Source organism: Doryrhamphus excisus, chromosome 11 (assembly GCF_030265055.1).
Source record: "Doryrhamphus excisus isolate RoL2022-K1 chromosome 11, RoL_Dexc_1.0, whole genome shotgun sequence".
Classification (NCBI taxonomy): domain Eukaryota; kingdom Metazoa; phylum Chordata; class Actinopteri; order Syngnathiformes; family Syngnathidae; genus Doryrhamphus; species Doryrhamphus excisus.
The window spans coordinates 4,491,228-4,518,017 of NC_080476.1; the positions used below are offsets into that span (position 1 = coordinate 4,491,228).

Here is a 26,790-nt window from a genome sequence, read left to right on the forward strand (position 1 = left end):
ATATGCCTGATTTAAAGAAAAACACAGGACAATGATTTTAGGCAAAACAAATGTTCTTTATCAACTTATTTGTGAACAATTTTAACAATATTTAATACAATATCAAGAAAATAATTATTCCCTTTTATTACATAGACTTTGAGAAAAATAACATCCATAATGCAAAATAAAGAAAAGTAAAAACTACAATTGGCTCTCATTTAAATCCTTTGGCTTTTTGCCCCAAAGCCCTACTGTGACTAAGAACTTATTCCCTGAGTTTGTAAACAATACAACAAAATGTAAATACATAACCGTAAATAAATGTAACTAAATAGAACAATATCAACAGTATTAACAACAAAACAATAAACATTGGTGAAACAGACGAGACGAGAACTGAAAAATAACGATCTCACCATGCTAGTATCGATCATATATCAATACTCTTGGTATCGATGCTATATCGATCCGCCCGCCCCTAGCTTTATCGCTATTTAGTGTGTACCATAATGAAGTGGCCACTGACCGTCCAAACGTGAAAACAAGCAAGCAAGCAGATACTTCTTATAAAAACAAGGCTTTATTGCATAAACATATGTGTGTATATAGATAGATATATATATAGTATGCGAAATAAATGATTGGATAACTATACAACTATTGCTCTTTTCCTTCTCTTCTTCAAAGCAGCATGCCGCGCTTGTGTGGTCATGTGATGAAATCTACATATCGTCCCGTGAGGCGCGCGTGCACGAGTCGCCAAGCAAGTGACGATGACGGCGGCTCCAGGGGTGTGGGGGGGTTGAAGAAGCATCAAAAGCCGTGATCACGTGACCTTGCATATTCAGCAAAATGCCCTCTCGCCCACTGTCGCGTCACAAAAAGGATGACATCATGCATTTACACTAACTATAGTACATCAATATGGACTCATTCATTCGCCTATGAACTCGGTGTTATTGAACTAGTTGTTATTATTACAGTGGAACGCCCCTAAAGTGGTACAATTTCAGAGTTCAACCAAAATGACCTTCACACACAAGGACGACTAATTAACCCTCGTTTTTACATTCAGTGATGCCAAAAATTAAACGAGATTAGCCATAGAGCCCTAATTAGCTTCACTTATTGTGGGAGGTGTAAAAATGCCTCGAATGTTGCCTCATGCAAGAATATGAACTTTAGCTTTTTTCTTTGGGTTTTTTGAAGTTGTCCCAGAGAAGGAGAGTGCCAGGTTAACTTCTTGTATGACACTTAAGAATGTTAAAACATTGCCTGTACATTTCATGAACGTGTTATAACACCTCAAACTAGAACATGTTTTTTATTCACATTATTTTCAGTGGGAAAAATGTATTAAAATGGGATCAACCTGGGAATCAAGCAGTGTTGTGTCGAACTTGGGAGGTTCCACTGTATGAGGTCATGACCCTGTTTGCCAAAATGATCACTTTTGTCTGACGTCTTTTATCCGTCACCTCTCAGCACCTGTTCAAACATGGCTGCAGTTTTCATAGGGGCCACTAGGGGGCAGCCTCCTCCACACATCCCTAATCTAACAATGGCCTTCATACATTCTGTTGTTATTATGCGGTTACATAATACATTCGTATGATATATATAAATATCATCCATAAATATCTTATATACAGTACAATAGTGAGGGGTGTTTAGTGTGTTAGCATGCTACTGTGTGACCTACATTTAGCACACTGGTGGAATGACAATGAGATGTTTTCCCAGCGTCAGTCCTCGCCTCTGTCCTCCTTTCACCATCACACACTCCTCTCCTCTTCCTCCTCCTTCTTCTTCTTCTACCAGACTTGGGGACAAGTTGTGCTCCATGTAGGACAGGAGAGGATCCATAATGAGTGTTCACTGACAAGAAGATGAGGAATGGCTCCAAGCACCTGATCAGTGTTGTCAATAAATAGAAAAGTAATTTAAAGGGTAGTCAGCAAAATAAAATCCATTCTTTTTAGTTTAGAAAAATTGAATTCTTTTCCAGTTCTCAGTGAGTCCAGTCAGTTGAAAAGGTGACATCCTCAAATGAACATCTCTCCTCATTCAAATCAAAACAAAGAATGACATGCTCTGCTCCATCTAGGTCCATCCTGGTCCATTGTGGTCCAACAGCCTCCGTCCTGATTCATTAGTGTCCATGTGGTCCATGTGGTCCATGTGGTCCATGTGTCCCGGTGCTCACAGTGCTCACAAGTGTTTACTCCATGCCATTGCGCAGCATCTGATTGGCTGCAATCAGCATGACGCTGATGATGAACGCTATGGCGAAGGCGCAGATGAGACTTTTCCTGACGCACGTCTGACGGTTCTTCTTCATGGGATGCACTGAGGGACAACCGGCACACAAGGACATAAGACATACCTGACTTAATGAAAGATGATGCAATATGAACACAAGGTGTGACCGTGACAAGACAGAGGTGTCTCTTCTCTACAACCTGAGTGGCATCGATAAGTCAAGCTGGTTCCGAGTTCTGGATCTAATGGGATCAGCGGCAGTGGACCGCCACGGAATGGAAGCAAGCATCAAGGAAGGAGGCTGACTTTTTTTTTACTAAAAACATCACAGGACCAGAATCTAGACCAGAACCAAACAAGAGGTCCATCATCCCTCATGTGTCTCCTTGTGTGTGTCCTCATATGTCTCCTTGGGTATTTTCTTGTGTGTGTTCTCATGTGTCCCGGGTTCGATTCCCCGCTTGGCATCTCTGTGTGGGGTTTGCATGTTCACCCCGTGCATGTGTGGGTTTTCTCCAGGTACTCCGGTTTCCTCCCACATTCCAAAAACATGCTAGGTTAATTGGTGACTCCAAATTGTCCATAGGTATGAATGTGAGTGTGAGTTGTTTGTCTATATGTGCCCTGTGATTGGCTGGCGACCAGTCCAGGGTGTACCCCGCCTCTCACCCAAAGACAGCTGGGATAGGCTCCAGCATGCCCGCGACCCTCGTGAGGATAAACGATAGAGAAAATGGATGGATGGATGGATGTCTCTTTGTATGAGTCCTCATGTACGTCCTCATGTGTCTCCATGTGTGGGTTTCCTTGTGTGTGTCTTCAGCCTTCTCTTTGTATGAGTCTCCTTATATGTCTCCCTGTGTGTGTGTCCTCACATGTCTACCTGTGTGTGACCTCACGTGTCTCCCTGTGTGTGTCCTCATGTATTTCCTTGAGTATGTCCTCAAGCTCCTCCGCCCCTTCATGAATCTTTGTCACGTTGACGAAATGAATATTTCAGAAGAGACAAGTTGGAAGCAACAACGGCTCACATTTGACTGAGCGGTAGAAATAAGCAGAGAGTACATTTTAAACACATGCAAGATTCACGCTGTCCTGACATGTCGGGAACACCATCAGGACCAAGATCGTCATGAGCGGCTTCTTGTCTGACGTTCAAAGGATTGTGGGTAACGGGCTGTGACACTTTTCCACTTCATTTCCTGAACAAAGACCCGTCATCCGACTTAACATTTGTCTGAACATTTATAATTCACTTTTAAGGGAATATATAAACAATGTCAGCGTGGCAAGGTGTCATGCTAAGCTAACCACTGTTTTGCCCCTGGTGGGCCATATTTGGCGTATTGTAATACAATTCGTGCAATAACGATGGTAAAACCAGTCCAATATGAGTGAATATATGCTAAACTATTTGTCTGAACAAAACACCCAATCACACTTCTTAGCTGTGTTAGTGTAATATCTAATTATACAGTAAAGTACCTCACAAAAGTATATTAACATCTCTCTATGATGTGTACATGGAATAGGAGCATAAAGGAGTGTATTAGTAGTAAGTTATATTGTGAGAAATGAAGGCCCCCTCACCTCCCTCGTACTCGGGACAGTTCCCTGAGGTCTCATTGAGGCTCTCCTCCTCCGTGATGATGATGTTCTCAATGTCCTTCATTGTCAGGTGGTCGCGGAAGGCGTGAAAGAGCACCTGCTTCAGCTCGTCCAGGGACAGCTGCTGCATGTCAAACTGCGGGGGGGGGGGGGGGGGGGGGGGCACACGGTGCACGCAGGTCAGTGCACGTACAACACACACACACCGTATCTGTAAGCTGAAGATGCAATGAGGTCAAGGCGGAATTATTGATTAGGTGGTGTCCCTAATGAAGTGGCCAGCAAGTGTAAGCAGGATGACTGTGACGCTGTCCCCCATCAGTAACCTCCAAGACAGCTTGACAGCAAACACAATCAGGAAGTGTGTTTAAGGTGCACACACACACACACACACATTCATGCACACGGGGTGACTTTGCTTGTCACTTTTCACTGAGTAAGCTGCAGTGTGTGTGTGTGTGTGTGTGTGTGTGTGTGTGAGGACTCAGTAGAAGCAGCAGGTACTCACGCAGCAGGTACTCAGTGTGGACAATAGAAGCACATAGTTTGTTCCAAAAAAGCCACCCAGGTGATTTACACTTGAAATTTATGATCTCAGCCAAGGAGATTATGTTCCCGTTAGCAGGATTTATGTGTTTGTTTGTCTTAATAAAAGTATTTTTCCAAGGATGTCCCCATCACTACACCAGGTCCAGGCACGGACTATTTCATCACACATGACATCAGCCTTGGTGGAGGTATTATAAAAGACAGATGGAAGAGATGGACCAAGAGGAGCCATCACTACCATCCTGAAGGACATCAAGCTGTTCCACTGAGCGCGCTCAGAACGTGCTCGTATGCTGCTGCCTTTTAGACGAGGCGTCCACCAAATGTCTCTGACAGAGGCACCATATTTATGACGGTAGTACTTGGACACCATCGCTTGTCTGAGCAGATGAAGACCACTGAGACCAGCCTGTCACTGGATGCTCCATTCTGCTTCCTGCATCCGTCGCCACGGTTACCGTTTCTAGCGCCTAGAAAACTCATGGATCAAAACGCCCCAAATGTCTCATTGATTCATTCATGGATGTTTGCACGTAGACGTTAGGTGTGCAAAGCCAATCGTATGGATACCAGGATGTATGCAGGCTTCATTGGCAGCCGGGATCACTTGTTTTTCTCATCAGATTGTCAGACTGTCAGCAGAATGAGACAACTTGAGTCAGGAATTCTTCAAAGCTCATGTCTGGATCTCCTCAAGGGGCCCAGAGGGGAAAACAAATAGAACCAGTGAAAAGTTTCGTGCTTATCTCACCACACACACACACACACACAGAGTCAAAGATTCACGAGTCAAGTCGAATCCAATCTGAGAGCAACAGCATCAAGTTTCTGGGAACGACACAAAAAACTTGAAGTGGATGTCAACTCCATCCTTTAAAAATCCGAAGAAATACAACTTCCAAAAACTATATCTATAGCGCTTTTGGACAGCACCGGGGGCAAGGTGGGTGGAGTGCTTACCCAGGGACACAACAGTGAGTGGGTGGAGGGCGCAAGGATCAAACCCCCAACCTTCCGGTTTCTGGACGATGAGCTCTACCCCGTGAGACATTTCATTCATTCACTCGCAAGGGTCGCGGGTATGCTGGAGCCTATCCCAGCTGTTGTCGGGTGAGAGGCGGGGTACACCCTGGACTGGTCGCCAATCACAGGGCACATATAGACAAACAACCATTCACACTCACATTCATACCTATGGACAATTTGGAGTCACCAATGAACCTAGCATGTTTTGGGAGGAAACCGGAGTACCCGGAGAAAACCCATGCATGCACGGGGAGAACATGCAAACTCCACACAGGGATGGCCGAGGGTGGAATCGAAATTGGGTCTCCTAGCTGTGTGGCCCGCGCGCTAACCGTGCAGCCCCTCCTGAGACACAGTCACTCAAATACAGTGTTGATGGAGTGTGTTGTCTTTCTGACACTTCAAAGTGCACTTTTTACTACGCCACTAAAGTGTCAACAGTCACACACGGGTGTGATGTGTCTCACTTTCCTTTCCTTCACACTGTGCCGGCCTGCCAAACCCAAAACAATCATGTCTGCCACGTGGAACTTACCTAAAATTTATGAGAGTGAGGAAAAAACGGTAGAAAATGAATGAATGAATGATATACTAAATTTTGCACCGTGTAAAACATACCAAGACAAATGTCTTGCAGGGATAGCACGGTCAAATTTGAAGAACACTTGACAGGGTATGGGGATTTTTGAGGAAGACACAGGGTTTGCTGGCTGCTTTCTTACGTGGAACCCACCAAAAAGTACTCTTGAAAAAGTATCATAATTTCCAGTGTATAAAAAAAAGTGGTGTGGCTAATTCATGGTCATGTTCTAATTTAGTGGCATCTCCTTTACTTCAGAATGACTACAAATTGTTTAAATACTCATGATCTGAAACGTTGGCATCGTTTAACACGAGAATACAACATTGTATCTACATTTATAGGTCAGAAAAGTGGGAAAAGCATCCGAGGTGTCAAAGTCCCCTTTAACAGTTTCCATGATGCATTTCTTCCCATGCAGCAAAGCTTTTCACTGGCATGGCTGCCAGGGTGCTGCAATGATTCATTCAGCTGCCTCATTCAGCTGCCTCTGGTGGACAGGGGAACAAAAAGAACATTAAGGCTTGTCTCAATTGTGCCAGAAAACATCTTGATGATCCCCAAAACCTTTGGGAAAATACTCTGTGGTCTGACCAGACAAAACTTTAATCTTTTTGTGTATACTGTATCCCGAAAGTCTGGGCATGTAATAGACACATACTGTATAGTATACAGTGGTGTGAAAAAGCTTTGGGACTCCAGCAAACTACAGCGAGAGACATAATCCACAAATGGCATAAACACAGAACAGTGGTGAACCTTCCCAGGAGTTTGAACATGGCTCCCTCGCTCTGTTGCGTTTTTTCAAAAATGTATTAATTAATGATCATTGCAGTTTCGTGATTGGTATCCTCCCAGTCCGTGTGGAAGTGGTACATTCTTGTCTTTTTTACTTCTTCCCCGGTCCGTTTGAAACATTTTCTGCAGTGATCCCGTAGCCAGCCCATCTGTGTTATGCAATGTGGTGAATAATGGTTGTAACAATTGCGCCTTCCTATAGAGGTAACGAGGCTACAACGAAAATGCTCGTTTGCCTCCATAAGGGCAGTTTAATGACTCCAAACTCACCCGCATATCATCCCCTCCCAACCTAACTAACTAACTGAACTTCCCACCCGCCAACAAAGACTTAATCCCGAACTTTACCCCCCACCCCGAAAGTGTCCCAAAGTTCCCCTAAGAGTCAAAGTTAGTCACAGGAACATAGTCGCAGTTCCACTCACGGACGCGCATCCACCTGTCAATCCACGGGGTGTTAATCCCTGGGTCTGGAACCTTGCGCAAAGTCCAAAAGCTCAAGCACGAGAGAAGGGAAAAGGAAATCCCATCAGATGGTCGCTTGAGAGTTTGGTCCTCATGGCTCAAACGCCGGCTCTTAGCATCCCGTCGGCGTGTGACGTCACTACATTTTTTCCCCACCAATCACTCCGGCGCGCCGCATGAGTCTTCTTAAATACACGCCCTCTGCAGGCGTGCCTTCTCACCACAGTAGCCCTTTGCTGATGCTGAGGATGAATGGCGACAATGATGACGTATACATGGCATGTTGTACAACTCCTGTAAATGTTCCCCTGTACTTAGACCATGACAGCAGTTTTCTTACAGCTGAGTCTTGTAATATAGTGACCCGCTTACGGAGCCCACTACCTCTGCTGATGGACTTCTGTGGCCATTACATGGTGAAAGTGTAAAGTTGACTAAGGGGGTGTTAGTTCATGTTTACAGGGCTCTAATCATGACAAAAATACATATTTCAAAAGTTTTCTATGCTCTAACTATGAAAATATTCCGTTTATTAATATTGAATCCTAGAAATTCATTTATCGCGGTCCAGAGGCAATTAACTGTAATTAATTAACCTTCCTCCTCCAGCTGTGGAACAGCTCACAGCAAAAGAAGGTGCTTGTGACCTTCAACAGCCTCTTGTAGCTTTTCCCTCACTGTCTTCCCCCATGGAGTCTTAGTTCACATTCTCACGTTCACGTTCTCTATGTGGGCCACCCCACCCGCCTCATCCTCACTTATCTCCACACACGCCTTCAAAGCCGCGACCGGACGATGGTTCGACGTCAACATCAAGATGAGGGACATCAATGTGGACGTGTTTTCGTGTTTGCAAGCTGACACGAGATGTCCTCGTCTACCCCTGTTCTCCGCCATTGGGACTTGAGAGAGGGATGCCACGATGTTGAAGGACGAAGACGGCGTGTTGGCCAGCATGTAGATGAGGAGAGAGCCTGAGACGCATAAACAGCTCAGGTGGAGGGAGGACGTCACACGTGCACCAAAACACACACACACACACTCCCACAAGGGAACTGACTTAAAACTCAGCAGACTTGTTTTCCATGGAGAGGAAGAAGTCTTTGTTCTTATCAGGGAGCACAGGAAGCAGGTAGTGTGCCTGTGTGTGTGTGTGTGTGAGTACGTATGTGTGCACTGCTGAAACTAGGCTGCGTTTAAAGATTTGCTCTGATTGCAACATGCACAACGGGCGGGCGAGGCAGAGGGGAGCGTGAGCGGGATGATCAACATGGAGACGGCACCAGCGACATTATCATCACCTGCCAGAAGATGTTGTCGATGGTGTTGCCAAGGAAACCTTCTCTGTTGTCGGATGACAGCAGCTTGGGCCCCAGTATCGTCATAAACTCCTCAAAGTCCACCTGACCATCCCCTACACACACACACACACACACAGAGCAAAACATCAGCTACTAAGATTTTCCTTTCACAGAAAGTGAGAAGGTGCCCTGCAGAAAGATCAACAGATGGAGGTTCTCTCATCTGTGACAAACCATAAGGTGACGCCCATGTCTTAACATTGAAGCAACAATTAGCGTGAAAGAAACACAGTGTCTGTGTCTCAACTGGCACATTTCCATACTTGCACTAATTTTTGACTGTTGGCCACACTCAGGACAGTGGGAAGACCTGGGTTCCATTCTGTGTGGAGTTTGCACATTCTCCCTGTGCATGCGTGGGTTTTCTCCGGTTTCCTCCCACATTCCAAAAACATGCCGCTTAATTGACAACTCCAAATTATCCATAGGTATGAATGTGAGTGTGAATGGTTGTTTGTCTATATGTGCCCTGTGATTGGCTGGCGACCAGTCCAGGGCGTACCCCGCCTCTCGCCCGAAGACAGCTGTGATAGGCTCCAGCATACCCCCACGAATATCACCCTCTTGGCCACAAAGTGGAGGAACTAACTTGAAATAATGTCCACATGACAGCAATATGAACTCATGTAGTCCGTATACTTATTAAAGTGCACATAACTTAATGTAGTCAAATGTGGTCACTAGCTGCTATCATCCTGTGAAGAGAAAAGTCATTATAATTGGACGCTCATCAGGTCAAACAATTTTGAACCCCAACATCATTTTTGTTAAAAATACATCTCTAAAGTTCAGTTGAAACCACAGACGCACAATATGTCATCGTACGGCAGCAAGCATGAAGGAATCAGGAGGTTGTTGTTGGATTGTATGCTAATGTTAGTACTCTCCACTCTTAAAAGGCAACGCTTTATCTTGACTGTGACATTTGCAAAATGCAGTCTGGCATAAACAGAGGCTCGCGTTCCATTCATGAATAGATGAAGTTAAGTGCACAGCCGACACTTTGAGATGTCAAGGTTTAACATCAGCTTTAAATGTAAGTGTGGGCGGGGCAACGCACGTACTAAAACCTTGTGACGTGATGTGTAATCTTTTTTTTATGTGCTATAGTGACGTGCGGTCAATTAAATAAATGAATAATGATACATAATATTAATATCTGTCCATTGAACTGTATTTAAATAAATGTATTTTCTGTATGATTGCCAATATTTTCTTAAGTAAAAATAGCAGAGTTTTGCACATTTCCTGATCAAATACAAGGTGGAAATCTAAGATGAGCGTCTCTTCTCTTCTTTGTGTGCAAGCCCTCAGTTAGTACGCTGAATTGGATCCTGCCAGTTTCTGTTTGTCAGCATGTCAACAATAATATGTTGCAAAAACCTTTATTATACACTATGACTTCCGACATCCTGTGTAATGTAAGAGTGACATCATTATTCTTGTAAATTGAACAATAAAAAACAAAGCTATCCTCGCTTCATCCTAAAGAAGTGGGGTTATGTGTGAGCTGGAAGGTGCTTGTCACTGCCGTCCTTCCATAGAAAAAAAAGTGTTCTTTTTGACAGCCAAAGAGCAACAAGTCAAATGCAAGATTTTAAATCTGTTTTTAATGTCTAACCTTTTATATCTGACTGCTGTGCCCTGCCCCGCTTTTACTCATGTTTTAACTGTGTATTAACCAATCAATGTTGTATTTTGGTGTGTCTTTTATTCTGTTTACTTGCTCTATTCAACTTCATTCTTTTGTAAAGTGTCTTTGAGTATCTTGAAAAGCGCTATACAAATAAAATGTATTATTGTTATTATTATTAAGATGTTTTGATTCTGTGCTGAATTACTGAGTGCAGCACTGGGCACATCCACCCTCAATAGTCGCCAGCTTGGCAACACAGCAGAAGGGGAGGGACTATCAAAGAAAAAGTAATGGAGTCATCTCCCCACCATTTGAAGCAGGGGGTACATGCAAATGAGAACAAGTCATAAGAAATGTATTTTTAATCTCTGTTGTGTGTAAAGCATCGGGTTAAGATTCCGACGTTCATTTCCCGTATGTGCATAATAACAGTAATGGATTTAGGACAGCACTTTGTAATTTTTTCTCGCACTTTCAGCTTTTCCCTGTCAGGGGTTGCCACAGCGAGTCAATTGCATGAATGGTTTTGACTTCGTTTTGAGACAGATGACGCAAACCTGGCCGGGAATTGAACCCATGCCCTCTGCCATGAGAGGCAAAACACTGCAAAAACAGTCTTGAATCAAGTCCAAATGATCGTGAAAAGAGGCAACTTTTGTCATTCATTCATTTTCTACCGCTTATCCTCACGAGGGTGGCGGGGGTGCTGGAGCCTATCCCAGCTGACTTCGGGTGAGAGGCGGGGTACACCCTGGACTGGTGGCCAGCCAATCACAGGGCACATATAGACAAACAACCATTCACACTCACATTCATACCTATGGACAATTTGGAGTCGCCAATTAACCTAGCATGTTTTTGGAATGTGGGAGGAAACCGGAGTACCCGGAGAAAAGCCACACACCGAAAATTCAAACCCAGACATTCCAGCTCTCCCGACGATGTGGCGAACATGCTAACTACTAGCCTACCAAGCAGCCTGAGCCAAATTGTTGATAAGCCAAATTTGCTAAATTTAGGCAAAATATTTTGACATTTTCTACAATTAGGAATTTTATTGTGAAAAATGGAGGTTTTCCTATTGACAAACAACCTCTCATACCTATAAGCAGTTGTCATTTCCAATGAACCCACTAGTGTACCCTGAATATGGTGTACATACAAACTCCACGCACTGATGTTCCAGAAGAGCTTTGAACACACCTTACCTGATTGTAAGGCCAACATGCTAACCACTCAACCACCATGCAACTGAGAAGTCTTTGTTTTGGGCGTGTTACCATATACAGAATGGACACATGCTCACATTCTGCTTAGTTCACCAGTTTTGAACTTCTGAGCTGCTCAACAGGGAATTAAAATCAAAGGGACGGGACTTTTCTTATTTAAAAAAAAACTTGATTTTATCTAAAATAGTATCTATTTGGGGCTTGATTGGCATGTATTTTTTGGGATTAATCTTAGTACGCTCTTGGAAATTAGCCTTCACATTGGTCTGAAATCAACAAATCTTTGGACATACTTCCTGAACGTGAGTTATGTAACCAATTCTACTCTTAGAATAATCAAAGTTACATTTTTATTACAAAAAAATAAGAATTTCATGCCAAAAATATCTTATATATCTAATAGGAATTGGTTAAGTATACTTCCTTGATATAATATTATTTTTTCAAGTGATATTTATAACTATTGCTTAAAATGAGTTTTTTTCTTTACTTTTTTGAAATGTAGTTTTTGCAGTGAAGCGTGTCCCATTACATCACAAGGTATACATTTGGGAGAGAACTACGCTGTGAAAATGTGTGCACACATGTACCAAGTACACAGTGTACTGAGTGGCGGGGCAAAGGTCCTTGGGGGCTCAAAGCAAAAAATTCATGAGGCCCCCCGTGGCCGACAAACAAACAAACATTGCGGCTGGCGCTGATTGACGTGGACAGCGCTGAAGGCAGATAGGGCCGTGCGGGGGCGCCCCCCCAAGGGGGTTTGCTACATTGTTGTTTCATAATTACATTGTAAATGCCCATTGTTGTTTTTTCTGCACAGTACATCCATTAGCACTTGGGGCATCCGGCCTATAAGGGGCCGCCCTAAAAGACGGGGCACGCCTGTGTCACCTCTGAGTGTACTCAGTACACTTATCGGAAGTATTACATTTGCGACACAGCCATGGTTAGCTCTTAAAGCAGGCTGGCCACAAACAAATGTGTTTGTGCGTCATTCACAGACTGTCAATTTTTGTCTGTGTGTGTGTGTGTGTTTGTGTGTGTAGGTGCAGCCTCACCATCCATGTCCAGCCTCTGCATGATGATGGCCAACTCCACCTCACTGGGCATGTAACCCAGCGAGCGCATGGCCATTCCTAGCTCCTGCTTAGAGATGAAGCCATTCCCGTCACGGTCCAAAACACGGAACGCCTCACGGATCTCTGCCAGACACACACAGACACACAATAATGTCACAAACACACAGGTACCCCCCCCCCCCCCAAAAAAAACACCAATTATGATGCGCCCAATCTCTCCAGAAATAGCTGTCATTTTCCACACTGAATACCTGTCAATCACTCTGCTCTGAGACAGAAAGGAGATAGAATTGATGCTCACAGTAAGGTAGGGGTGTCCAAACTTTTTCCAAGGGCCATCAGAAAGAAAAATTGAGGGACGTGGGGCATCCACTTTGATCAAATGTAATTAAGGCCAATAAACAAAACAGCAGGAAATAGTCCCAAACCTGCACTTTGGACACCCCTGCAGTAAGGAGAGAAGGAATAATTCCAGCACTCCTTCCATGGAGGAGCAACAGTTCGTTTCCCTGAGCCAAATCCTTGCCCGAAATGGAACAATGCATTTTCCATAAAATTCATGTTGATCTCTCACAGGTTGGATGTGATTAACATTCTCATCCCGACTGGCTGCTCCTTTCTATGAGGAAAAGTTCATTCCCTGAGGAGCGTCTTTGCCCTGTCAGCTGCCTGAGAGGTGACGTGCCTCTGCGCTCCTGACATCGCCTGGGCTCTCACGGCCCACCTCCATCCCTCAGTCCATTCATATTCTTACAGCAAGCACACATAAAAATACCAAAGATGTCAGGAAGTCTGGACACAGGCAAAAATCATTTATTATTCAACATTTACATGTATATATAAAAAACAGTAAAGGCTTCAAATGACAAAATAACTGGTTGGGCCACCCTTAGCAGCAACAACTGCAATCAAGCGTTTGCGATAACTTGCAATGAGTCTCTTCCAGCGCTGTGGAGGAATTTTGTCCCACTCATCTTTGCAGAATTGTTGTCATTCAGCCACATTGAAGCACCTTTTTAAGGTCATGCCACAGCATCTCAATAGGATTCAGGTCAGGACTTTGACTAGGCCACTCCAAAGTCTTCATTTGGTTTTTCCTTCAGCCATTCAGAGGTGGACTTGCTGGTGTGTTTTGGATCAGTGTCCTGCTGCAGAACCCAAGTTGGTTTCAGCTTCAGGTCACCAACTGGGTGCAAAACAACCCCAAACCATCACACTACCGCCACCATATTTTACTCTTGATATGATCTTCTTTTTCTGAAATGCAGTGTTACTTTTACACCAATTGGACACACACCTTCCAAAAAGTTCAACTTTTGTGTCGTCAGAACGCAAAGTATTTTCCCAAAGGTCTTGGGGATCATCCAGCTGTTAACTGGCAAAATTAAGATGAGCCTTAATGTGTTTTGGTCTTGGAAGTCTGCCATGCACGCCGTTTTTGTCCAGTGTCTTTCTTATGGTGGAGTCATGAACACTGACCTTAACTGAAGCAATTCTTTGGATGCTGTTGCGGGGTCTTTTGTGACCTCTTGGATGAGTGGTCGCTGTGCTCTTGGGATCATTTTGGATGGCTGTCCACACCTGGGAAGGTTCACCACTGTTCCACGTTTTCGTCGTTTGTGGATAATGACTCTCACTGTGGTTGGCTGGAGTCCCAAAGCTTTTCCAAACCATTACATGCCCAGACTGCGTTATGTATGTTACATTGAGTAATGCTCACAGACACTTTGACTGACTGGCTTCATGCTGTTTAATAATAATTCTATCAACATTGCAAAGTGAACCTCCATTCATCAAATTAGCACATTACAAACATTTTGTGGTGAATAAAAGTGTTTCACTAGTTATTGTTGTTTAATTGATGTACTAACTGCAAGGTACATTGTTGACTGACAGATGAGCCTCCCTAAAAAAGATCCTTGAATGGCTCCTACCTCCTCCTTCCCTCTAATCCTTTGTCCGTTTCTTGTACGATAAAGTGAGGATGTGGAAGGCGGGTGAGTGTGCGGTCTCTCCAAACAAAGTAAGATTTATTTGTATGCAGCAGTGAGTGAGGAGTGCACGTTGAACGCTCCCTAAAGTAACTCTGTGTGTGTGTGTGTGTGTTATGAGGGAACGCACACGCTGTGATTGATGAAATGCCTTAAAGAGGAGAGCGGCGCTCGTACATGGAATGATTAAGAAGTTGAGATGATCCTTGAAGAACCTTCACAACCTCAGTGAAGTGGGATTTGGAGGGTTCACACGCTGACAGTTTAAATCTCCCCCATCACCGTGTGGCCGCGCATTGCTTCGGTCTGTCTGACGATACACTACAAAGCCCTTCACGTCGACCTTGACCCACACCGGTGTGAAAAGTTGCAACGTGCGCTAGGGAGGAGGATTAAACGACAAAGTGATGCTTGATAACAGTGGCTTGGTCACAAGTGTAAAGACAAACAAACGCCGGATTAGCTGCTTCATACTGGAGACACGTGTGCTTCCTGTAGCGGGAATAGGCTTTGTTTGTCTGTGTGGAGAAAAGGAAGCTTATGTAAGAAAGATAATGACGTTTGCTGTCATGCTGCAGCGACCAACGCTTACTAGTGTGAATGCTGAGAGACACGCACTATTGTGTATATTATATATATATTATATATATACCTTATTGTTTTTTAATCACAACCGCAAACCTAATTGGTGGTATAATATTGTTTTGCAAAAAAATAATGGACATCAGCATAAGATCCAGCGTCTGATGTGTTGTGACTGCATCACTGCACTGCTCACAGCAATAAGGGGTACATTTCTTGGTATGCTATGATATATGATATTTCCACCAGTGCACTTAATAAGTACACTGTATACTGTGTACTTAGGTCCTGAGTGTGCTGTCCCAAATCCATTACTGGAAATGATGATCACAATATTTACCTGGTTCTTTTTCTTCTCTAAACTGCAACCATTCGATGGAGCGTCATCACCGACATTTGAATCGACCAATAAAATATCCGAAAATATTGACATTCTTCTTCCTTATTTCTTCTTTGTATTTCCCTCTTTCTTTTGTTCTTTTTTAATTGTATTCACACGTCACATTATTGCCAATATTTTGTCCCAGTTAATCCCTACCCTTCTGCTACGTAGCCAATATGGCGACTATTGAGGATGGCAAGCAAGGACACTAGAAATGAAGAGGACTGCATCCACTTCCATAGTATGCCATAGTAGTTGGCCGCCATGATGGTGAGCAGAATCCAGAAACATTGCATTGTAAACATGTCCAGGGCACAATGCTCAGATTAGATTTGTCATTTTCCAAGTTCCTCATAAACAAAGATAGGTACGTGTCATAAAAATATTCTTTATATATATATATATTATATATATATATATATATTCTTTATAGCTTTATAACACTGGTTGTTGTAAATAAACAGGACATTGGACAAGACTCACACAATTTACCTTTAAGCTACTTTGTTTCTCTGTGTGAATTTGTGTCAAATTGGTGATGATAATTCACGCCATACATCTTAATTGGTACGTTTTGGTAAGAAACACTGTAAAGAAGAAAAAAGTCAAATTAAAAAAAAAACATTTCTGTCATACTGCTGCTCTTGTTTTTGCCAGAGGTTGTGTATGTGTATCTTAGAATTATACCAAAGGACTGTTTCAGGTACTACGAAATGGGTCCACAATTTAAAGCAGTTTAAAGCAGTCCAGAAATTGAGGTTGGCAGGCCACATTTCCAAATTTTGGAGTACTTACTATCTCCTTCCTCTATCTGCATAAAAACAGCATTTGGAAAACACTTTGGTACTATAGCCTTGTGAACATCAGCTGAGCAGCATTATACAGTACAAGAGAAAGTCATTTGTTGTTACAAAAATGGAAAGACAAAGTGATATTAACAATGGAAGAGAGACGGACCATCTTAACTTTTCAAAATGTAGGTTATTCCTCCGGAGACATTGCAGTGTTCGAAAACTTTTGACCGATAGTGTCCATGTAGGTCATATTTCTAGAGTACAATGGATTTTTGCACATTTGAATACAGTGTATACCTGTACAACCCACACACACTACACACAGGAATCGAACACTAGCTGTATGGTCTGCACACTAACCACTCGTCCACCATGAAGTCTCTACACACATCATATAACTTTATTTTATAATATCCATGTTTAGCTGATGCATTGTATGCTGTTGTCCGCCTTGCTCTCTTGCTTACCATCATGGCGGACTTTCTGCTCCATGCCGTACTATACTCTGTTCCATTCATTTAGTGTCGTTAATATTAATAGCCAGTGTCCAGCACAGTGCACTCACCATTTTGAATTGAGTGCAACATTCAGGTACTGACAGTGAACCAGGTTTTGTCATATATCTCAGTGTGAACGCACCCAATTCGAATTTTTAGATCTTTTAGATTTTCCAGAATCTGCACCTATTCCGGCTGTATTTCCTTTGATTTGTGCTTCCTTCCAAAACGGTCTGTTTTAATTTATTCCACCCCCTTCATTGTGATTGGTCACAGACCCAAAGTGCTTCCTAACTATGAACCATATAAGGAAGTCTGTCCCTCTGTGACATCACAAAGGGGCAGTTTTACCACGCCTTTTGAAACTGAGTGATTTGAGCCATCCCAAACTTCTTTCAGGGCTCACTTCCAAATGCCCAAACGTCATTATCTGAAACTTTGGCATGGTTTAACACGAGAATACAACATTCTAACTACATTTATAGGTCAGAAAAGTGAAAAAACACAATAGGTTCCTCTTTAAAGAAGTGCGCCAATTAAGTCACAGCAATAGTCTTTGTTCGGTGACATCATCTGTCAGTATTCAGACACTGACATTTCTATCTCAGAGATGAAAGTGAAAGTAATGGAGTTAATCGCCTGTGCTGACAGCTAACGACATGATGTCGTTCCTGTTTGAAGTGCATGCTTCATTTGTCAGCGTGGTGACAATCTCGCCGTCATCAGTGGACTCATTACGCTTTGGTACATTTCCCAGCAGGCAGAATGGCTGACTTGGTGATGCCACAATCAATACCATCAATAACGTTTACTGGTGACCACAAGTCAGGCACTGAGCTAAATAGGATGAATGGAAAGGAGGCGTGAAACAAGAAGAACCGACCTCCGAGCTCCTCCGTGGAGATGCTGGTGAGCTGGAAGGCTTCAGAACCTTCTGTTAACGAGCTGGTCAGGTAGTTGTCTGGATAGAGAAGACCCGCACGCACATGATGGAATGGCATCTTCCTCCTGCACACACACACACACACACACACACACACACTGATGTTAGAGAGCAGACCATGACAACAGAGGACAACATTGTTCCTTGCCAACTCATGAAGCCATTAGTGCTGACATGCTAATGACAAATAAGCACATCAGAATTCAGTGGAGACCCAAAAAGATGCTGTGGCAAACACTGCACCCAAGTCCTACATGCTGCAGTCTAAGCTCCACCGCTCAGACGAGAAAGACGATAAATATTTCATCTTGAAGATTTCATTTATATTGGTTCCAATATATCAATCACCACAGTGTATTTTTCTACTTGGGATACTACTTTATCATGATTGTTACACTTCAATTTGGGATTCAATTAAGATGGGACCGTAGCCATCATGAGTGGACAAAAAAGTGAAGGTCAAATTCAACGAATTCTAATGGAAGTGCCCTTGAGCATACTGACCCGTACCCAGGCACAACACGCTCCCCCTCTTCTGGTGGGACAGGGCCCGGCCTGATTGCAGGTTGTAAATGATATGACACATTTCATCAATTCATCCATCCATTTTTATGGTAGGGTCACAGAGCCTATCCCAGCTGTCTTTGTGTGAGAGGCGGCGTACACCCTGGACTGGTCGCCAGCCAATCACAGGGCACAAACAACCATTCACACTCACTCATTCATTCATCCAAAAGGTCACAAAAGACCCCACATTCATACCTATGGATAATTTAGAGTCACCAATCAACCTAACATGCACGTTTTTGGAATTTGGGAGGAAACCAATCTCCTGATTGTGTGGCCTGCATGCTAACCACTCGAACACCGTGCAGCTGACACATTTCATCATAGAAATAAAATAGGACTCAAAATGATCCAAAAGCCAAATCCACAGCATATTTGTTCTTCCGAGACTACATTTGTGAACGTAATAAAAAGGTGTGATTTAATTCTCGTGAGTAATTAATGACAGCCGCCACCTTGCACAAAATAATCAGAACGACTTGCTCAAAAAAGAATTAAATTAATCCACAAAATCAGGGAAATTGCAGTAAAACAGCAGAAAAAAAGTGATGGAACAAGCAAACGGGCCAAGGTATGAGTTAGTGTAGACCAGTGGGGACCAGGAAAGGGATAGGGGAATCATACTCAAGTCCAGCACGGCACGAATGACCTTGTGACGCCCTAAATGCTGCATGGCAAAGGTATGAGTAAAGAGGTAGCGCTGGGCACTATGCAATGAGCTCACTGGATAGTGGCTACTTCCTGAGTGGGAGAAGGAAAGACGCACACTACCATACCTTCCTCTGGACTTGGACCTCTTGGTGGTTTTAAGTCACTCCCATGGGACCTTTGAGGCCAAGATCTGTGTTTTTCTCCTCTTCTTCTTTCACCTTCTCTTTTCCTCGCTTCTTCATATCCCTTTAGTCCCCCTTCTTCCTCTCCTTGTTTACATGTTTTCTCTCTCTTCTTCTCTCCTCTTGACTTATGGCTATTGCAACAGCACATCATCAGTAGGGTGAAACGAGCCAGTCTCACGTTCCCTATTAGTGGCTGAACCATCCAAGGCTGGGTGAATTCTGCTTCACAATGATAGGAAGAGCCTACATGAAAGGATCAAAAAGTGACGTTTTCTCCTTTTCTTTACACCCTTTTCTCCCGGCTTTACTTCAATTTCTTTACGTCTTCTCCCTCCTCTTCCTGTACTCCCTTACACCCTCTTTCTCTTTTCTTCTTCTTTACATTCTTTTTAGTGCTGCCAATCGATTAAAACATGTAATCAAGTTAATTACATGTCTACTCTGTGATTATAATTATGATAATCGTGATTAATCACAATCATGATTGTTGGGTTTTTGTGAAACATTCAAGCATCTCTTTATCTATAGTATCTATCTAATCAATCATTAAGCTGAGGCTTAAAGGGGGGAATTTTGCACGTCATTCACAATCCTTATGTGAAACATTAACATATATTTATTTCCTTTTTCTATGCATTATAACGCCAGAAAACAAGTTAATATGAGCTAGCTTACAATGCACGTCATTGGGACACACCTATTTTGACCATGATTTCCTCAAAAGAAAAACATTTTATCGGTTTATGTACATACTGTGATCATGCAGAACAAGTACACTGATGATAAGATGCAATAGTTGCAGTATCTTGTCGTATTTTGATGATTTAAAACATTACCAAAACGCCCTTCCGTCAATAACAAAAGTATAGATACAGCGACAATGCTTATGATGTTCGCTCTCCTTGTGATGGCTGTGTCTTCCAGCACGAGATGTGCGCTCCAGACCTCAGGTAAGAAATGCAAATGAGCATCTTGTTGAGTCTTTGTAGCTAAATTGAGAGCTATGTATCCACCCCTCTGTCTGCGGGTGATGCTGACATGAACGGCTAGCGAAGCGGCGTGTTAGCTGCAACAATAACAATATCACTGTAGCTTGGGTGATATACTAGAAGTCCATTATGTAAATGGAACACTGTTGGGTTTTTCTTGTGTGGGCTTTGCTGTCAAAATGCATATTTCCCATAATGGAAATATTTATTTTCCCATAATGGTAACTTGTTTTCTCGTGCTAGAAAGCACAGAAACGGGAAAGAAATGTGTTCATGTTTCACATAAGGATTTTGAATGGTGGGAAAAATCCCAAAACAATCTTTAACAATTGGCTTGAATTTTGTTTTCACATAAAAGTATGAGGATTCTGACTTGGAAACAGTACTTATTTGTGGCATGGGTAAACATATACATGGTGTGAAAATGTATTCTCCCCTCCCTGATTTCTTATTTTTTGTCACTGTGCTTCAGATCATCAAACAAAGTGATGTCAAGGCATGTTCAACTTGACAAGTGTACTTTTACTAAGATGTCAGTCTGCACTGAGCTTTTCCCGGTACATAGAAATTCATTGTATCAATCTGTTTCTCCCCCATTCTTTACATCTTTTTCTTTCTCCTCGTCCTTCCATCCTCTTCCTGTCTGCTTCTATCATGTTGGACATAGATCCAGTGGAGGAATGCTGGAAGCAGGACAAGGAGGAGAGAGACAAAAACGGCACAAAGGTCGAGCACCTCGGGATTGTTCTTCTTTGGTCATGTGGCCAGGTGTGAACAAGACCGTCTGGCCAACAAAGTCTGTGCACGGCTGAGTGTTGTGTGTGTAAATGTATTCTTTAGTCCATCTGTTCCTGGTTCGGCTCCCATCGTCCCACCTGGACATTAAAGATTCCCATGCAGGTCACCATGGCAACACGAGTCCCTGCTAAGATGCAAACTCTTTCATATGTTTTTCTCCGCCCTCTTTGACCCTGCCTCCACCTTGCGAGCGCTTCCCATCTGGTCTGGTTCTCCACACGTGACCTGAGGACTGTGTCCGACCTTCCTCATCGCCACCACAAGTCAATCAAAAGTATTGGCTGTGGTTAGAAGTGATGCCTAATGAAGTATCCATTGAGAGCGGGCCATAAAGAACATTAAAGTTATGCTCATAAGATGCAGTAGGCTGCCTCTCAAGTAAACACACTTCTTTAACGAGTGCAGAAATTAATTAAACATATCATGTAGCTCCTAATCCCTCGCAGCACACACATCCATGCTGAAACAGCACATCAGACATCTTACAGCGTGGGTTCTGTGACATTTAAAGCATGGGAGTGTATTGGGGGGGCGCAAGGGATGAAAGGTGCACATGAGGGGGATGTGGGGGTCGGGAGTGCTTGAAAGAGGAAAGATGCGGGAGACTGAGAAGTGAAGGGGGGAGTGCTGGGTGTAGTTGCATGGGAGGTGGGTGGGCAGCTGGGTAGGTGGGGGGCGGGGGAGTGATGACAGAGTGGCACAGATTGAGCCAAAAGTGGAAAATGGTGTTTCTTCCTGACTTGGCTGAACCTCCCCATGGGGAGAAAAAGCTGCTGTGGGGTGACTACAGCAACAACCTCCTCACTCCCATTCCAGGCACTGAGCCTCATGACAAGACAGCATCGGAGACAATTGCAGATCAACATGAAATATGTCTTAGATAAAGGCTTCCATCGGTCCTGAGCTGATGCAGCAAACATTCCCTACAAAGGCTTTTTATTGCATTTCTGAGTAAACCAATTACAAAAATCATCCAATTACCTCAGCCATCTGTGCTCCAAGGTCACTGTTTGATTCCCGCTCAGGTCACCTTCGCCCACCATTCCACCGCTTCATACTCTTTTTGAGCAACAAACCTCTTTTTTACCCACAGCTGGACTGTCGCTTGTTCAGAGACACACCATGTGGCCAAATCATCATTCATTCATTTTCTACCGCTTATCCTCACGAGGGTCGCAGGGGTGCTGGAGCCTATCCCAGCTGTCTTCGGGTGAGAGGCGGGGTACACCCTGGACTGGTGGCCAGCCAATCACAGGGCACATATAGACAAACAACCATTCACACTCACATTCATACCTATGGACAATTTGGAGTCGCCAATTAACCTAGCATGTTTTTGGAATGTGGGAGGAAACCGGAGTACCCCGGAGAAAACCCACGCATGCACGGGGAGAACATGCAAACTCCACACAGAGATGGCCGAGGGTGGAATTGAACTCGGGTCTCCTAGCTGTGAGGCCTGCGCGCTAACCATTCATTCATTAATTTTCTACCGCTTTTCCTCACGAGAGTTGCGGGGGTGCTGGAGCCTATCCCAGCTGTCTTCGGGTGAGAGGCGGGGTACACTCTGGACTGGTGGCCAGCCAATCACAGGGCACATATAGACAAACAACCATTCACACTCACATTCATACCCATGGACAATTTGGAGTCGCCAATTAACCTAGCATGTTTTTGGAATGTGGGAGGAAACCGGAGTACCCGGAGAAAACCCACGCATGCACGGGGAGAACATGCAAACTCCACACAGAGATGGCCGAGGGTGGAATTGAACTTGAGTCTCCTAGCTGTGAGGTCTGCGCGCAAACCACTAAATCTCTAAAGGACGTCAGAGTTCATACCATCATCATGCACGATGCAAGCGACCCTCAACAAGAATTCACTTTTTCTTTGGCACCGCTTGTTCCAAAAGAAGGGGTTAAGAGAAGAGGAGGAAGTTGAGTGAAGTAAGTTGACTCATTTAAAGCAGTACGATGCCAGCGTCACCTGATGCTAACTTGTTAGCAATGTTAACATGCTATACCACTAACGATGGTTTACTCCTTTTTAGACTTCTATGGCACAAATTAGGGCTGGGCGATATGAACCAAAACTCATATCGCAAAGTTTTATTAAAATGTAAAGAATCTTACAGAAAAATAGCAGCTGAAGTAAAATGTTATATTCACTTCAATAGAATTCAACCTTCAGTGCAATCATGCTGCAGTCACAGTAGTCTCGGCAGCTGGGTTAGCACCGTTAGCGCTTCCATCTCATGTTCCCCATGACAACAGACGCTAAACATGGTTGATACCGTCTTCATACAGCAACCTTTATACCGTATTTTGGGCTGTTCACTCCCGCTGCGCAGCCTCTCCTCCTTCATATCTCAGAGGGGATCTCGGCGTAGCAAAGGGGTGCTCAAAGCTAACAGCTGCTTCTGTGTGTAAACAATGAAGCAAGCGGCAGGTTACGAACATAACAAAATGAACATCCATAGCTGCTTAAGGGGTCTGTACGGCACCAAAAAACAATAGTGAATAAATAAATTCACGAAATAAAGCACTATTAAACACACACATACAAAAAAAACGCCACAGAAAACACAGAGCTGCCATAACTAGCTTGCACCCAAGTGGCGCCATCTTGAAACATGCGCCGCATCAAATCTACTCTATAACGATATGAATGATTTGCTTGTTTTTGATATCGCCCAGCCCTAACACAAATGTTAAAAACTTAAAACATTACCAGTACTGTACTGAATAACGCCACAGTTTGACCCCGGAACAGATTCTTTCTATTCAACTCTGTGCCAAACAACAACTGGATCCAAACTGCTCCACTTTGGTGTGAGTGTCATTCAAGACTGGACAAGGTGTTCTGCAGTCTTGGGTCAAGTGGGGTCACCGCATCATACTTCAACACGTGACCCGAGGGCGAGACATTCTTGACCTTGGCCTTTAACGAGGAAGGACGCAACAGCAGGACATGATGATGTGACAGCAGTGAGCATCATACGTGTCAATGGGAGTATGCACAAGGAGATGAATGAGGATACAATGAAGTAGTATAATTAAGTATAAGAATAATTACCGCCAGTGTGCACGTGTCCTATGACAGCAATCAAGCCCACACATGCAGGGTGCATGACGACATAATGCTGTCATTCATCTCTGGGCCTACATTCACAGTTTACATGATCATCAATTATTATCACCATCAATTGATAGCCTACTATTACCATTACAAATGTGTTATTATTATTATTTTAATATCATAATCAATTACTGTTAAAATGCGCTAACTCGCGCACACTCACGCCCCCAAAATGTATTTTGATGACAACAGGTGCATCCACATGCAGCGTGGGCTGGGGGAGGTCATAATTCCGGGGGTGTCGCACCCTACCTGCGTGTGGAGTCACCGGGCCCCCCCCGTCCGAGAGAGTCGCCCCCGGCTCGGTGTGCTCTGCGCCGGCTGGCGGGAAGGCTTGAGGGCGCGTCGCGGATGATGGAGGTGCTTTCAGTCCGTCTGCATCGGTCCGCTCCGGTTGAGTTCGGTTCCACTCGCCCTGTCCGCGGGACTCACCCGCCTGTCACCTGACCACGTGACAGCAATCAATCAAGTGGTTCACGTGTCACTCATGGCAGCGTTAAATCTTTGAATCTTGAAATGTTCCGTACCGTGTGGACACATCCACACGCGCCGTTGGTTCGAGTCCAGGCTGCTACGGAGAACCAGCAAAGAGAGAGAGAGAAAAGCGAGAGAGAGGGAGGTCTTTCCCGCCCTTACACTTAACCCATTTATATGTCTCCTGTCCTGCGAGGAGGAAAGTGGGATCTGGAGGTGAGAAATAGTTATGTGTGTATGTGAGAAAGAGAGAGCGAGATTGATGCTGTCACTTCACTACATGACATCTGCTGTGTGTGTGCGCGCGCGTGGGTGGATGGAAGTGGAGGGTATCATATATAACTGTTTGATGCAACCCCCACACACACTCCTCCACGCACGCACTGATTATGATATATGGACCACTTGAAAGTGTTTCCTCATGGCAATTACAAACATTACTTATTGTGTCTTTAATTGGCCCCAGGTTCATTGTGACATCTCATACATCACATACATGTGTTCATACATCATGTATGGATGCATGTACATACATCATGTATGTGTGTTCATACATAATGCATGCGTGCATGTACTACATATAACATGTATGCACATAGCGTATGTTCACGCACTTTTAGTATAGAACAGGGGTGGCCAAACTTTTTGACTTGGGTGCCACACTGGGTTAAAAACCCCAACAAATCCACAGCAGGTTAACGCATCCCATAAATCAACCACTACTACTTCATGGGTGAAGTAAACGTAACACGTAACTTAAAACAGTTATTTTCAAATGCCCCATGGCATTCTGGGTAGTCCAGCTGCATCCAGTTATTATTTTTTTCAATGTAGGTTTTACAAGAGAGAGAAGAAAGGCTCTCAATTTGCAGATTCATCTCCAGCTCACAGCTAAATATATGTATATGTTTGTATTATTTGATGCCATATAGTATGATGTGAGGCTGGAGGGCACGTGAAATAATAATGAGGTGCTAGAAGCCAAAGGAGGAGAAGGTTTGGAAGCCATCAGTGATGTTTCACGGTGGTACCACATATGTACGAGTGGCAGTCCTGCAGCTCCATCCCGGTCACGTTTAGCTTTAGTATATTAAAACTATAATATTTGTGTTCTTTAAAACACTTTTTGTGTTGGAATAATTGGGAAAGAGTATGTTCTTTGAAAAGGGTTAGTGACGTGGCAGTGGAGATCATCCTTGCACACCCACTGGATGGATGATGATGACAGTGGAGACATGCACCAGTTCACAGGACAGTGACAGCAAGAGAAATGTAAACACAAGATCACATGAACACAAGCACATTCATAAAAATTAACATACAGAATTTGGTTGTACACAAGTAATGACTATCTTGTTCTATTTATGTTCATAATGTGAAGTGTTATTTCTTTACATAACGGTAGTAACATCAAAGTCAAGTCTTTCCACATTGTAGAAAAATGTATGACTTTACATTCAAAAGCTGCGCACACCAACCTCTGCTTACACAAACAAATCAATACTTATTAATTAATCAATACTCACGCTTAATTCTGTGAGCTTTGCATCGTAATGTTGATTTTTTTTTTAAGGGCTGGATTGAAGCGTGCAAAGAATGTTGGGATATGAGGGGCCACAAAGGTTGTTTTGAATGCAGACACATCGGAGGACACATTTGTCGGCCACATTTGAAGGAGCCTTGACCGACTTTCTAATTCGGATAGCCTTCGCGCAGCATGATGACATCATGCAGCCTACAAATGCGTAAAATATGCGTAAAATGATGCAAAATATCCCCCAACCCTAGTTAATACTGATGTAACCCACCTGGTCCAACCAGAAGAGTTACACAGAATTATAGTGGAGAGCGCTAGCCATCTAGCTAAAAGACCACTTTTCTGACCTATAAATGTAGTTAAAATGTTGTATTGTCGTGTTAAATGATGCCAAAGTTTCAGATAATGAGGGTTGCACGTTTGAAAAGAAGTTTGGGATGGCTCAAAACGGTCGCTTTCAAAAGACGTGGTAAAACTGCCCCTTTGTGATGTCACAGAGGGGCGGACTTCCTTATATGGTTCATTCTAAGGACTTTGGGCATGTCACCAATCACAGTGGCGTGGGCATGCCTGGAGCCGGGCTGTGGGTGGAATTAGTTAAAACATACCATTTTGGCAGGAAGCACAATTCAAAGGAAATAGAGCTTTAATAGGTGCAGATTCTGGAAAATCTAAAACATTTTCTGT

General features: G+C 43.6%; 1 protein-coding gene across 2 annotated transcripts; it reads right to left on the reverse strand.

Annotated features, from left to right (window-relative positions):
• Positions 1 to 46: 46 nt before the first annotated feature.
• Positions 47 to 24,799, reverse strand: LOC131138209 (calcium-binding protein 8-like). Of its 2 annotated transcripts, XM_058086937.1 has the most exons (7): positions 24,620 to 24,799; positions 24,345 to 24,535; positions 17,705 to 17,829; positions 12,555 to 12,698; positions 8,572 to 8,684; positions 3,835 to 3,988; positions 47 to 2,331 (listed from the first exon to the last, which is right to left on the reverse strand). In XM_058086937.1, the coding sequence occupies exons 3-7, from the start codon at positions 17,820 to 17,822 to the stop codon at positions 2,204 to 2,206; spliced, it is 657 nt and encodes a 218-aa protein (XP_057942920.1). In that variant the 5' UTR covers positions 17,823 to 17,829; positions 24,345 to 24,535; positions 24,620 to 24,799; the 3' UTR covers positions 47 to 2,203. The 2 variants fall into 2 exon arrangements, with proteins under 2 accessions (XP_057942920.1, XP_057942921.1); XM_058086938.1 differs by having other exon boundaries at positions 47 to 3,446; positions 24,345 to 24,799.
• Positions 24,800 to 26,790: the final 1,991 nt, after the last annotated feature.

What these genes read in the sequence shown, in the direction of transcription:
- LOC131138209 (XM_058086937.1), bottom strand. Translation starts at nt 17,822, where the DNA reads ATGCCATTCCATCATGTGCGTGCGGGTCTTCTCTATCCAGACAACTAC. An exon ending in TCGACAACATCTTCTGGCAG is followed by an intron (nt 3,989 to 8,571) that starts GTGATGATAATG and finishes CCCCCCCCGCAG; the next exon opens with TTTGACATGCAGCAGCTGTC. An exon ending in CTGTCCCGAGTACGAGGGAG is followed by an intron (nt 2,332 to 3,834) that starts GTGAGGGGGCCT and finishes GTTGTCCCTCAG; the next exon opens with TGCATCCCATGAAGAAGAAC.